This window comes from Myotis brandtii, unplaced genomic scaffold (genome assembly GCF_000412655.1).
Source record: "Myotis brandtii unplaced genomic scaffold, ASM41265v1 scaffold374, whole genome shotgun sequence".
Classification (NCBI taxonomy): domain Eukaryota; kingdom Metazoa; phylum Chordata; class Mammalia; order Chiroptera; family Vespertilionidae; genus Myotis; species Myotis brandtii.
The window spans coordinates 4,005,546-4,018,074 of record NW_005364372.1 but is presented as its reverse complement, the minus strand read 5'-3'; the positions used below and the strand labels follow the sequence as shown (position 1 = coordinate 4,018,074).

At 36.9% G+C, this 12,529-nt stretch overlaps 1 protein-coding gene across 9 annotated transcripts in view; it reads left to right on the top strand.

Annotated features, from left to right (window-relative positions):
- The window catches only part of HDAC9 (histone deacetylase 9), an 846,941-nt gene that overhangs the window by 529,358 nt on the left and 305,054 nt on the right, over window positions 1-12,529 (top strand). For 8 of the 9 annotated variants that reach the window (XM_014544644.1, XM_014544647.1, XM_014544646.1 and 5 more), the window contains one exon: window positions 1,586-4,209. In XM_014544644.1, coding sequence (XP_014400130.1) covers window positions 1,586-1,900 — 315 coding nt within the window. In that variant the 3' untranslated portion in view covers window positions 1,901-4,209. Of the gene's footprint in view, window positions 1-1,585; window positions 4,210-12,529 lie in introns of those variants that run through there. The other variant, XM_014544651.1, reaches the window with a different exon arrangement.

Sequence of the window (12,529 nt, the reverse complement as noted above, 5' to 3'; positions counted from 1 at the left end):
GCACTTCCTTGATGAAACCTTCCCTCACAATTCACATTTCACTCCATTCCAACTGGTACATACTCTTATAACACCTTGTGCTTTTCACTTTTTTTTTCTCATTTACCATACTTGAAAACAAGAATGAGTTTAGTTATCAGTTTCTAATACACTACCTATGAGCTCCATGAGGGCAGGGCGACAGCCGTTTTCCCAGTGCTTAGAATGTTCTCTTAAACATAGTTGGCACTCAATAAACAGGTGTTGCAAAATGAATGAAAAGTCCCAATCATTCTACCTGCAGTGAAATTGAAGGGCTTCATCAGCGTGTGCAGGGCCATTTGAGGTTTTTGCCTAAAGCGGTTACAACTCCCTTCAAAGTTTGAATACTTAGGTATTGTAACTCTAAAGCGTGCATTTAGTTTTAAAAACATAGGTAGGTGTGAGTGAGAGGTAAACTTGAATTTTACACAGAAAAGTCTGTATTCATGATTTTAGCGGTGGTATTCTGAATGTGCTGCTTATAACATAATTGGCATGTTGCTCACATGGGCACTGACTCAGCGGAAAACTAACCACTTTTGAAAACACAGTTCAAGACCTGCAGATGAGCAGTCAATAGACTCATTGTCAAATAAAACAAAAGGCCTAAGTGAGGTGAAATCACCTGAGGATTCCCTCCACCCCTATTATACCATGGTATTTTGCTATTGTTTAAATTAAATTAATGTTATCAGTTATCTTTTTTAATCAGTGAGCAGTTATTGCAGATTACGTATGATTTAATTTACAAGGTAAATAAAAGGTCTAGATAACAATTCTCAAATTAAAAAATAATCCTTTGCTTCTTTCCTAATATTTAATTTCCCTTTGTATATGTTCATAAAACATTTTTAGTGCGGTCAAATTTTTTTAAGTTCTGCATATTTTTTAAGTTCAGGATTTCAAAATCAATATTTCTATGGTTTACAAGTAGGTATAAAAAGGTGTTGCCCAGCCGGTGTGGCTCAGTGGTTGAGCATCAACCCATGAACCAGGAGATCACGGTTCAATTCCCGGTCAGGGCACATGCCCCAATTTCAGGCTTCAGCCCCAGCGGGGGAAGAGGGGTGTGTGCGCAGGAGGCAGCCAATTGATAATTTGCTCATCATTGATGTTTATCTCTCTCTCTCCCTCTTCCTCTCTCTGAAATCAATAAAAATATATTTTAAAAAAAGAAAAGAAAGAAAGAAGGTGTTTTATCATTTGACCATTTAGGTATAGGACAATTAGATGGAGAAGGACTCCTAGGATTTGTGCTGTCTTTTATAGTGGTTGACATTTGTTGAAAAATGAGATCTTTGGAAAATTTTCAGTAGCTTTCTGTTATTTTCATTACATTTCCTAGTTTGAGGGGGGGAAAAGTCCAGGTTTCTTTGGATTAAATTGACTCAGTACAACCTGTCCTTGTGAACATTTTATGATTTCCATAGAAAACGTTTATTATTTACCTCTTTTCCACCATTTTCTAAGTGTGTTAAAGAGTCGTTAGAAATCAAAGTGTATTTTGCTGCTCTGTTACCACCAAAAACTATTGAATTTTGAACCCCTCGACACTCTCTTCTAGCTGCTTTCGAAATCTATTGAACAACTGAAGCAACCAGGCAGGCACCTGGAGGAAGCGGAGGAAGAGCTGCAGGGGGACCAGGCGATGCAGGAAGACAGAGCGCCCTCTAGTGGCAACAGCACTAGGAGCGACAGCAGTGTTGGTGTGGAGGACACACTGGGACAAGTTGGGGCTGTGAAGGTCAAGGAGGAGCCAGTGGACAGTGATGAAGATGCTCAGATCCAGGAAATGGAATCTGGGGAGCAGGCTGCTTTTATGCAACAGGTAATAGGCAAAGATTTAGCTCCAGGATTTGTAATTAAAGTCATTATCTGAACATGAAATGCACTCCATTTTTTGGTCAATGGATATAATTTCCTATCACTAAATAATTTGATTTTAGTGTTTAAGGGTTCTAACTAATGTGTATATATCTATATAGAGGTCTCTCTCTATACTGATCTCTGTATAGATATCAAGGTTCCATTGAAATTTCACTGGCAAGGAAATACCTGCTACACTAATACGATACTACATAGTTATCCAAGTAACTAACAGGCTTTAAACCCATCCTCAAGCCTGCCACATCCATTACTTCTAAGGAAAACGAACTCACTGTTGTTTTAGTTTCTCTGTTGAGATCAGTGACTGCTGGATAGTTTCCCAGTCTGATCAATGACACATTCTATTAGTTCTTGATTTTTTTTTGATATGTAGAATTCAATTTTCACAGCGTTGTACATAATGTATCATGCTACAGTCTTGAACACTGTTAAAGGTAGTCTGCCCCTTCCTTCCTCTCTCATTTCTGTTAAGTGAAATGTTCTGGTTACCATGCCAATAGTCCTAGGTTACTGTATAGATTGCAATTGAAAATATTAGGAATAGAAGTGGTTTTAAATATATAGATGCAAAGTACAGCACTATTTTAAATATTACATGATGTCTCACCGAGCACTGCTCATTTTACTTTATCGTGTGTTATTTGATGACACTGTCTATCAAAAAAAGATCAAGTGAAGCAGATGCAAATGTTGTTAAGAACTAACGTGCAGCCTACGGGCCAATCAGATACCCTATTGTAGTATCTACAATTATAGAAAACACAGCAACAGTAAGATTATCATCTGATATGAAGTCAAAATCACGTTTAAAAGAAGCAAGCATATCATATTTTATTATCATTATCCCCATGATCTCTTAAGTATGATTCCATGATGACATGACAGACGCCATACCATTTTGGCAAAATTAGCAAAGTGGGGCTTAACAAAAGAACCTACTTGTACATAATGCACCTTTAGAAGGACTGTGTCCTTTGAAGCTATAAAATACAAACAACTTTGAAGGCAACAGAAGACTGTTTATTTAAGTCACTTCTTTGTCAGGTTCCTGCTGTTCTCCTACAGAAAACGGATTCTATGAGGCTGAGCAGGAAATGCCTTGTGGAAACAGGAAGTCCAAGTGATTCATGTGCTGGGGAATGTAGGGGGGAGAAACGGAGGATAGTGTTTTACTCTTTCTGTTTTTAAAGGGCACTCTATGAATTGATTTATTGTCTAAGAAAATAACACCACACATAGGGAAATTGTTAAGGAAGCTTTTCACTGGAACATTTCCTTCAATACTCCTTTTTGATATGTTTACCTTGTTTTATAGGTTTACTTTTGTTAAGCTAGTTAAAGATTTGTCGTATTAAGACCCCTTTAATATGAATAATCCAAATTGACCTAGAATCTTTGTGACTTTTTTTCCTATTAAAATATTTATATTTCTAAATCCGAGGTATTAAAAGGTGTAGTATCCTGTTTCAAAGGAGATATAGCAGTTTTGCCAAATGTAGACATTGTACAATTGTATGTTACTGGCACGTGTTGTTTACATTTTGCTGTGACATTTAAAAATATTTCTTAAAAAAAGGTTACTGCTAAAGATACATTATCCTTTTTTAAAAAGTCGCCATTCAAATTAAATTAATATAACTAGAAGTTAGAAAGTTTAAAACTTTTCCATATAATGAAAAAAGACCTGATAATTTGACAAATAGCTATAACACTTCCTATTACCAACATAGTTTGGTTAGTATATTCCTTCAGATTAAAATGACTTTTTGTCAGTTATTTTGCATTAAAATATGGCATTCCTAAGATAAAATTGTATATTTTCTCCATCTCATAAATATACATTTTCTTTAAAGTCTTTTTTTTTCAATTTCATAAAAAAGGGATAGTGCATCTTTTAAAATACATTTTATTTGGGGAGGAACATGTGGCTGAGCAGACTTTTGTATAATATTACTTCAAAGATATGTAATGAAGAACAAAAAAAGCCTATTTTTTATAATGTCACTTGAGAGAGCTTCATCAGTACAGTTGGTGGACGTTAATTTGTTTGAATTTGATATTCTTTGAATTTAATCAAGAAACTACCTGGAACCAGTGAAAAGAAAAGCTGGACTTAAATAATCTTAGAGCTAATTGATAATTGTTTCTTTTAAAATCTACTGTATTTATTATAATTTACACCCTTGATGGTGATCTCTTGTTTTGTGTTGTAAATATATTGTTTGTATGTTTCTCTTCTTGCCTTCTGTTATAAGTCTCTTCCTTTCTCAAATAAAGTTTTTTTTAAAAGATCCCTTTTCATACATATGGCTTTGTGTAAATTTGATATCTAATCGAATTCGAAGCTCATGCAGTAGGTGTCACATACCAAAATATATTGCCATTCTTTGTTGAAACAGAAAAATAAACATATTTTGAGTAGTTACTTCTATGCCATTAAAAATAATAAATCCAACAATAATGATTTTAAAGTATTTATGTCAGCCATTATCAAGTAGCAAATACAGGTAAAATTTGTTGCATTTTTAATACCCCAGTGTGGCCTTTTTCATGATATGTTATCATCTTGATGTCAGTATAAAATTTTATGTAAATAGATGTCAATTCCTAACTTTTCTCAACATAAAAAAGTTATTTTAATCAGATTAATGTAATCCCTTGAATATAACAAGCACTCAATAAATATGAATATAAATAATTTATCATGTATTATAACAGTACTATCTACTACAGTGAGAGTCTGACCTCTAAGTATAAAGTGACAGTACATAAATTTAAGAGAAAGGAGTAATTAAATTACCTCACCTTATATGGAAATAATTATTTAATACAACTGTGAGAAATAAGGAGTCTGACTCAGGTAAAGGGAACTGGACCAGACACATCCCCCAGGCCATGTCAGACCTTGTTCCTCTCTGGTCAATTGCTAGCAAAACTTATTAGCCAATAGTTCCTAATGTGTTGCTGTGTATTTGGTTCAATAGTTTAAAATATTTGTTATATTTTCTTTGATCCCCTTAACCTAACTAATAGTGTCATACAAATTAAAGTTACTCTAAGTCATAACAGTATTGCCCTAGATTGTTAAAAATACTGGAGCTAATATCATTGACTATTATAAAATGGACTATCATTTCATAATGCCATACATTTGATAATTTGGTCAGAATTGTGGGAATATCATCGGTATTAGTCATGCTTTCCTGAAAATTGCCTTTGGACTGTAAAATTACAAGATGAACTAGGCACCAGCCATCCTCAAAAAAGAGATGGAGGAATCAATTAGATAATGGTTTTATACTGTATGTTTGATTTCCAAAGTGTAAAGTGGCTATTTCAATAAAAAGCATCAATCTCAGCTTTTCTGAAGAAAGTTTTTCTTCAGAAAAGTAGTTTTTTGCCAGGACTCACAATAAATATCCATTACATTTCCTTAGTGGAGGTGGCTGCTGAAATGGAGATTGCTGCTTTTCATAGATCTGAGAAAGACAGTCTTTAAGATATTTTTATGTTTCATCTTTCTTTTTTTCTAAACGCTGTAATACGAAGGAATTCAGACACTACACATTTTTTGAAACCTAATACTCAACAGATATACTATAGACAACAGTATTATTTTTGATGTGGCATTTCTTTGTGATTTTTTTTTCATTACTGGAAATATGCAATTGTGGGTATATAATTGTAGGCTGACAATGATAAATAATCAAGGTCTTCAAATTACAACCAATTATAATCAGGAACTCAGAGATGCAAGGGGAGGATTTTGAGAGGTAGATTACCATTCCTTTCATAATCAATAATTTTAAAGGGAAAGAATGGGAGAGCAGTCAAGCAAATAAAACAGGATATTGGGAATGTGACTTTTCAGAACCTGCCGATTTCAGAACCTATTCTCATTTTATAACAAAACAACAAAAAAACACACAACTTCTTAAAGGCTTATAAACTGTAGGGTTTAGACAATGCAAATTTGGGAGATCATCTTGATTTACAAAAAGACTTTTAATTAAATTTAACTATTGCAAACATACAATGTACCACATTTTGTTTTAAGTATCTTACATCTGTTAACTAAGTCCTCACAACAACTTTATGGGGTAGGTATTATTGTCCCATTGTAGAGTTGAGGGCACTGGGTCACAGAGAAGTTAAGGTCAAGGTCACCCAGTTAGTGACACTCTAGCTCTCATTTGTACCCACAAACCCAGGCACTAGAATCCCTGTTCTCAAACTTCACCATCACACTGTATTGTGCAACATCCTTTTACATGTCCAGTTTATTAGTACATTATCCGCCCCCCCTTTCTCTGTCCATCAGCATTTTCAAACTGTTTTGAATCAGTTTTCTCTTTTAATCATTGCTGTAATTTAGAAGATTAGGACTCTTATTTTTTCCTAATTCATAGATGAGAAATCTAATTCTTGTAAACATTTATGTTCAATCTTTTAGAATCGTGAAAATTTATGAGTTTATTTTTTTCTGACCAGTGGATGGACACTGGATTGTTTTCATTTGGGGGGTATTATGAGCAATGCTGCTATGAACATCCATGTACAAGTTTTTGTGTTGACATATGGTTTCAGTTCTCTTGGGTATATACCTAGGAGTGAAATTGCTGGATCATAAGGTAACTCTGTTTAACTTTTGAGGAACCCCCAAATTATTTAACACAATGGCCTATTTTACATTCCCACTAGCAATGTATTGGGGGTTCCAATTTCTCCGCATCATCTCCAACACTTGTAATTGTCCCTTTTTTTGTAGCTAAACTAGTGGGTGGGAAGTACTAGCTCATGGTTGTTTTGAATTTCTATTTTACTAATGATTAATGATGTCGAGCATCTTTTCATTTCTTATTGGATGGCTGTACATTTTCTTTGGAGAAATGTCTATGGAAGTCCTTTGCCCATTTTTAAATTGCCTTGCTTGTCTTTTTGTTGTTGAGTTGCAAGTGTTTTTAAATATATTCTGGATACCAGGCCATTATCAGATATATGAATTGCATATATTTTCTCCCATTCTGTGGGTTGCCTTTCGTTTTCCTGATAAGTGGCCTTTGATGCACAAACATTTTTAGCTTCATTGAAGTCTAATTTACTAAATTTTCTTTTGTTGCCAAATCCACTGCCAACAAAGATAGACACCTATGTTTTCTTTTAAGAGTTTTATAGTTTTAGCATTTACTTTTAGGTCTTTGATCCATTTTGAGTTATATACCTTATTTTTTAAATATATACTTCCATGTGTTTGAGTTATTTTTAGAGATAAGAGCTTAATAATTCTTGGACTCCATTTTCTCACGCATGAGCTATTTTCCTGATTTCTAAGTTTGGTTTGCTTCTTTGCCTTCCTGTTGCTGCTTCTTATTGCTTCCTAGCTTCTGATGCTGTTTCTTTTTCTCTTCCCAATGAATCACTTAAATTCTACAATCTTGATGTTTATTATATCTAATATAAACCAAAGAAAACATAAAGTTTATTTTTCTTTTAAGAAATGCCTTTTATTCTGGTGACCTTTTGAAACTAAATTGGAGTTATTTTTCATTTATATGGCTATAAAATTCTACCTCGGTTACCCATTTTTATTTGTCTACTAGTACTTTGCACTTAAAATTTCTGTTGAATTAATGTTCGCGTCTCTGCTTTGGACTTTGTGCCTTCATTGTCAGAATTTCTGCCAAGACTGCTATATTGTACTGTCCAAACTGGTAGCCACATGAATCTATTGAGAATTTAAAATATAACTGGTACAAACAACATGTGTTTTAAGTGTACAATACACAGCAGACTTCAAAGACATAGTATAAAATATATATTCCTATCTAAGTAACAAAGATATATATTGATTACATATTAAAATGATAATATCTAAAATTTATTAGGTTATATAACATGATTAGCATTCATCTTACCTGTTTTCTCTTACTTTCTTAATGTAGCTCCTAGAAAAGTTAAGATTACATATATGCTTGCATTTGTGGTCCACATATTTTCCATTGTGAATGCTGCTTTAGATTGTATTCCTCTCATTTTAAGTTATGTTAATAGGTCTCGCACTACATTCCTTTGGAAATAAGTGGGCTATAAAACCTGAGAAAAATACTATTTGCTCTTGCCAGTATCTTTCTATTGCTGTCACCTAATCTAACATACAGGCAAAAATGCTATGTGGGAGGAGATCTGTGGCATCTTAATGGTTTAAAGATTTAAAGATTTTCTTCTTTTTTATCTTAAAGGCAACTCAAAGTCTCAGATGTTTTATTAACACTATCAGTTGAAAGGACAATTTGCTTATTGCTTCACTCACATCTCCAACTTAGTAAATTCATCATCTGTAAAATGGGCTTTTTTTTTTTCAGCTCTTCCTTTTCTGTCAGTAGAACCACCATTTAGACTCTGGATAAATTATCATGAAATCATCTCTTTTTATTTCCTCTTCATTTTTTATAGTAAGCAGTTAGTACTCCTATTTCTGATTTCAAAGCCATCATATCGCTGCATTTTCTCTTTGGTTGTACTTTCCCTAGTCTCTACCTTAATACTAAATTGAATTTATCCTATATAATAAACGGGTAATATGTAAATCGATCGAATGGCAGAATGATCAGTCGCTATAATACAAGTACTCCTATTTCTGATTTCAAAGCCATCATATCGCTTCATTTTCTCTTTGGCTGTAACTTTCCCTAGTCTCTACCTTAATACTAAATTGAACTTATCCTATATAATAAGAGAGTAATATGCAAATCGACCGAATGGTGGAATGATCGGTTGCTATGACATGCACTGACCACCAGGGGCAGACACTCAACGCAGGAGCTGCCTCCTGGTGGTCAGTGCACTTCCACAGGGGGAGCACTGCTCAGCCACAATTATGATTTTTCATAATTTACCTTCTATATGGATCACTGATGATTGTTTTTATTGTGATATCTGAGACATATTTTGGTAAAAATACAACATATCAAATAATTTTCATTTAGCACATGAATTTTTCTACATCAATGTATTCTATTGGAAAGAAGACAACGTGATTCAAATTAATCTTAGAAAGTGAATTGACCTCGTCTTTTTGAAGATTTAAATAAAGAAAACTATACTGACCATGGAAAAAAATAAGGTGTTGTTTTTGACTATATATGCACTGAACTTGAAGAGTGGCATTTGTTTGTGATTCATGTGTGGGATTGCCTTAGAGATATACCTGCCTGGTGGTTACAATGCTGATTCTGTAGGACTTCAGGAGTTCCAACTTTATTGTCTATTCGCAACTCCACCTGGAGCAAATTGCTTAGTTCTGCCAAGCGTCGGTTTACTCATTTGTTAAATGTGATCACTGTAATTTTTTCGTCGGGGTGTTGTTTCTGTAAGTAATATATGTGGCATCAGAATTAGTACCGAGGAAAAATGAGCAAGTGCAGAAGTCCTTGACTCTCAGTGGGGTTATGTCCCAAGAAACTCATCATACATTGAAAATATTGTAAGTAAAAAATGCATTCATACTACACCTTAGAGCAGTGGTTCTCAACCTTGGCTGCACATTAGAATCACCTGGGAATCTTTTTAAAATCCTGATTTCTAGACCTCATCCTCCGTAAATTCTGTTTCTTTGTTACTAATGTTGTGGCTTCACCCCATAACAAAGAAACAGAATTTCCGGAGGATGAGGCCCAGAAATCAGGATTTTAAAAAGATTCCCAGGTGATTCTAATATACAGCCAAGGTTGAGAACCACTGCCTTAGAGTATTGGTGGTTCACCTCGTGATCTCTGATCACTGCTGCCCAGCTTCATGAGAGTGTCCTATCCCGTATCCCTCACCCAGGGAAAGATCAAAATTAAAAATAGGGTTTCTACTATGTGAGATTGATTGCTTTCGCACCATGGTAAAATCATACGTCAAACCATTGTAAATCAGGGGCTGTCTTTTCTCAACTTTTCTGTGTTTTTTGCTTGTTACCAAATGTTCTGAGAAGCGTTTTTGTTTTGTTTTGTTTTGGTTTGGTTTTTTTTTGCAGGAGGTGGGTGGGGGAGTTTTCTCTATCTCCAGTTTGGTGAATGTTAAACTAGTTCCATCTGGGAACAAGAACACCTGAGATGATTTCTTGATCTTAAATAAATCACTCCCTGATTTTGAATAGTCATCAGTTCTCCTTCTAATACCTTCTTTTAACATGCTAAAGAGTAAGTCTACATTATATTTTTAGCACCTGACATGTTTTGGTCATGGTGGAGGTAATATCAAATCCCTCTTTATTTATACTTTACGAATTAAAGTAAACTTAACATTCAGTTTTTTGGTGCGTATTTTAAATGGTTTGATTTTTTCTTCATTGCTTGAGTTATCGGACTAACTGGTGAAAATATCCAACTTCATTCCTTTATTTTTGTATTTTATTTACCTCATTCAAATTTTAAGTATTTCCGTGTATTTTATACCTTCACTAGAGGCCCAGTGCATGGATTCGTGCACTGGTGGGGAGCATTGTCTGCGGGGATCGGCCTGCTGTGGGAGTGCCGCTCATTCCGGTCAGCCGAGCGGCACTCTCACTGTGAGAGCTCACTGACCACCAGTGGTACAGTCCCTAGGCCTGGCCTGTGATCAGAGCCATCTTCCCTGGCTGCCCACAGCTGGTCCCGCCCCTTGCCGCCACCAACCCCTTGTTCCCCGTTTGCCATCGAGTGATCGGAGCCTGCCAAACAAGGGGGGAACCAAGAAGTTGGCCATTCCACCTGCTCGCCAGCCCCACTCCCCCCACCACCCACCCCTAGTTCCCCGTTCACTATCAGGCGATTGGAGCCTGACAGCCAGGAAAGGGACTGAGAGGTCGGCTTTTCCCACCTGCTAGCCGGCCCTGCCCCCGCCATGGGTCGCCCTCTCTGTGTGGGGCGACTGGTGGGGTGGGGGCCTTGGCCTGGCACCCTCTGCATCCCCCACCACCCACCCCCAGTTCCCCGTTTGCCATCGGGCGATCATAGCCTGCCTGCCGGGAAAGGGACTGAGTGGTGGTCAGTGTGCCTCATAGTGACTGGTCAAGTGGTCGTTTTGGTTGTTCCCCCATTAGGGTCAATTTGCATATTACCCTTTTATTATATAGGATAGAGGCCCAGTGCACAGGTCGGGGCCGGCCGGCCTGCCCTGATGGGGGCCCCAGATTGGGGTGGGGGCCCCTGCTGGGGGGCAGGGCTGGCCAGAACAAGGGGGCGCAGGCGGTTTGTAGGTCGCCCACGCCCCTGCTGGGGTTAGGGCTAGCCAGGGCAAAGGGCTGCAGTCATTCTGGTCTCTGGTCATTCTGGTTGTTCCACTGTTTCAATCTCTGGGCTTTTATTATATAGGATATATGCAGAGTGGTTAATTCTCAGTAGAATATTTTTCTACTATGAAAATAGGTAAAAAAAAAAAAAAATCCCAGGAAAAGGCTGCCCCAGGAATTCAAAAATGTCCAATTTCTAATGTCCTGGGAGTCTTTTTCCAATAATAATTTGAATTAAAATTTTTAAATGAGATTTTTATTTTTGGTTAACTCCCTAAATCTTATTGATTTTTTAACCTACTTTATTGAAGTATAATTCACATACAAAAATCCACTCCTTATATATGTACAGTTTGATGAATTTTCACAAATGTGTACAGCACCATCTCGATATAGAATATTTCTGTCACTCCAAAGAGTTACCCTCCTGCTCCTTTTTAAACAAGTTCCCACTCCCACTCCCCACCGAGCCCTAGGCAATCATTCATCTGTTTTTTGTTACTAGGCATTCGCTTTGATTTTTCTAACATTTTATATAAATACATCATTTAAAAAGAATCTGATATTTTCTGTCTTGATTTTTTTTTCCATTCAGAAAATGCTTCTAGATCCATATATTTGTGTATCAGTAATATGGTATTTTTTATTGCTGGATAGTGTTTCATTGTATGGATATGCCACAATTTGTTTACGCATTCATCTATTGATGGAAATTTTGGTGATTTCCAGGTGTGGGTGATTATGAGTAAAACTGCTATGCATTTTCTATACCAGTCTTGGTAGACATTTATTTCTTTGGGGTAAATATCTAGAAGTGGAATAGTTGAGGAGTATGCTGTTTGTTTAACTATGTAAGAAACTGCCAAGTTATTTTGAATGCTTATTACTTTACATTCTCATTAACAACTAGAGGCCCGGTGCACAAAAATTAGTGCACTCGGCGAGGGGTCCCTCAGCCCGGCCTGTGCCCTCTCCAAGTCTGGGACCCCTCGAGGTATGTCCACCTGCTGGCTTAGGCCCGCTCCCCAGGGGATTGGGCCTAAGCTGGCAGTCAGACATACCTCTGGCAGCCCAGGAGCCCTTGGGGGATGTCCAATTGCCAGCGGGGACCAGGCCTAAGCTGCAGTTGGACATCCTTAGCGCTGCTGAGGAGGCAGAGGAGGCTCCTGCCATCACTGCTGTGCTGGCAGCCATCAGCCTGGCTTGTGGCTGAGCAGAGCTCCCCCTGTGGGAGGGGACTGAGCACCAGGGGGCAGCTCCTGCATTGAGCATCTGTCCCCTGGTGGTCAGTGTGTGTCATAGTGACCAGTCATTCCCAGTCATTCTGCTGTTAGGGTCAATTTGCATATTACCCTTTTATTATAT